Here is a 1,589-nt window from a genome sequence, read left to right as displayed (position 1 = left end):
ACACATGCACGCACATGCACACAAGGGTAACTATGGGAGATGATGGATACAATCATTTGCTTGACTGTAGTAATCACTTTACTATGTATATATGTATCAAATCATCATATGCCTTAAACATATCTAATTTAAAAATAATAATAATGGAATGTGTGGGAAAGGAGGGAATCTTAATCCATGGAAACCCATAGATTAAGTAGACTTAAGAGATATATCAGGTTTTTTAAAAAAAGAAAAAGTTGGATGGGTGCCCATAGTTCAGTGGTTAGGGCACCAGCCACATGCTCTGGGTCTGATAGGTTTGAACCCAGCCCAGGCCTACTAAATAAACAAAACTAGCCAGACTTTGTGGCAGGTACCTGTTGTCCCAGCTACTTGGGAGACGGAGGCAAGAGAATCACTTGAGCCCACGAGTTTGATGGTGCTGTGAGCTATCACACGACAGCACTCTACCCAGGGTGACAAAGTGAAACTCTTGTCTCAATACAAAGAATAAAAAGAAAAAAAGAAAAAAATTATAATGTTTAGCTATGCTTAACTGGATGATAAATGCAAGGAAGTAAAACATTTTTTTCATGCCACATTATCTTTAATTAAGCACATTGACCTATTCTTAAGCACAAAGAACTATTTTTAATTAAGCAAAGACCTTTTTAAACATGTCACCAGGTGTAGAGACCATTCACCCACTGCTCTGTTTGGCCGCCAGTCTCTTGTCCCTCTCTTCAGCAATGGTCAGGCGGATACCTTTTCCTCGGGGAAGAGAAATCCATGGTTTGTTACCTTTGCCAATAACAAAAATGTTGGAGAGGCGAGTGGCAAAGCTGTTGCCATTGGCATCTTTCACATGAACTACATCAAAAGACCCAGGATGTCTTTCTCTGTTGGTGATCACACCAATTCTTCCCAGGTTAGCTCCTCCAGTCGCCATACACAGGTTACCCGTGTCAAACTTGACGAAATCAGTAATCTTGCCAGTCTCCAAATCAATCTGAATGGTGTCATTCACTTTGATGAGGGGATCAGGATAGCGGATGGTACGAGCATCATGGGTCACCAGATGAGGGATTTCTTTTGTGCCCACAAAGATTTTTCTCACTTTGCACAACTTGTACTTGGCCTCTTCAGGTGTAATACGGTGAACAGCAAAACGACCCTTCGTGTCATACACCAGACGGAAATTCTCTCCAGTCTTGTCAATGCTGATAACATCCATAAAACCAGCAGGATAGGTTATATCAGTTCTGACCTTGCCATCGATCTTAATGAAGCGCTGCATACAAATCTTCTTTACTTCATCTCCTGTCAGGGCATACTTAAGCCTGTTTCTTAGGAAAATGATGAGTGGAAGACACTCTCTCAGCTTGTGGGGACCAGTGGATGGACGAGGAGCAAACACGCCGGTCAATTTATCCAGCATCCAATGCTTTGGAGCTGCTACCCGCTTCAGATGCTTCTTGGGGCCACGAGCCATGGCTGCGCTAGGCGCGGAAAGACTATCACTGCCTTCCGGTACGAGAGGAAATGAGCGACGGAAACTGCGCGCGCCGCAGGCTCAAACGCTCCGCACGTTCAAACGCTCCGCCCAC

The 1,589-nt window shown here is 43.9% G+C and overlaps 1 protein-coding gene across 1 annotated transcript; it reads right to left on the bottom strand.

Moving 5' to 3' along the window:
* Positions 1-618: 618 nt before the first annotated feature.
* On the bottom strand, positions 619-1,543 carry LOC100941730 (40S ribosomal protein S4, X isoform-like). Its single transcript, XM_012802390.2, has one exon. It carries the CDS (start codon positions 1,472-1,474, stop codon positions 683-685), a length of 792 nt encoding a protein of 263 aa, XP_012657844.1. The 5' UTR covers positions 1,475-1,543; the 3' UTR covers positions 619-682.
* Positions 1,544-1,589: the final 46 nt, after the last annotated feature.

Source organism: Otolemur garnettii, unplaced genomic scaffold, assembly GCF_000181295.1.
Source record: "Otolemur garnettii isolate 467f Iridium unplaced genomic scaffold, OtoGar3 scaffold00014, whole genome shotgun sequence".
NCBI lineage: Eukaryota > Metazoa > Chordata > Mammalia > Primates > Galagidae > Otolemur > Otolemur garnettii.
Note: the sequence above shows the minus strand (reverse complement) of the source record. Positions and strands in the feature narration are given on the sequence as shown.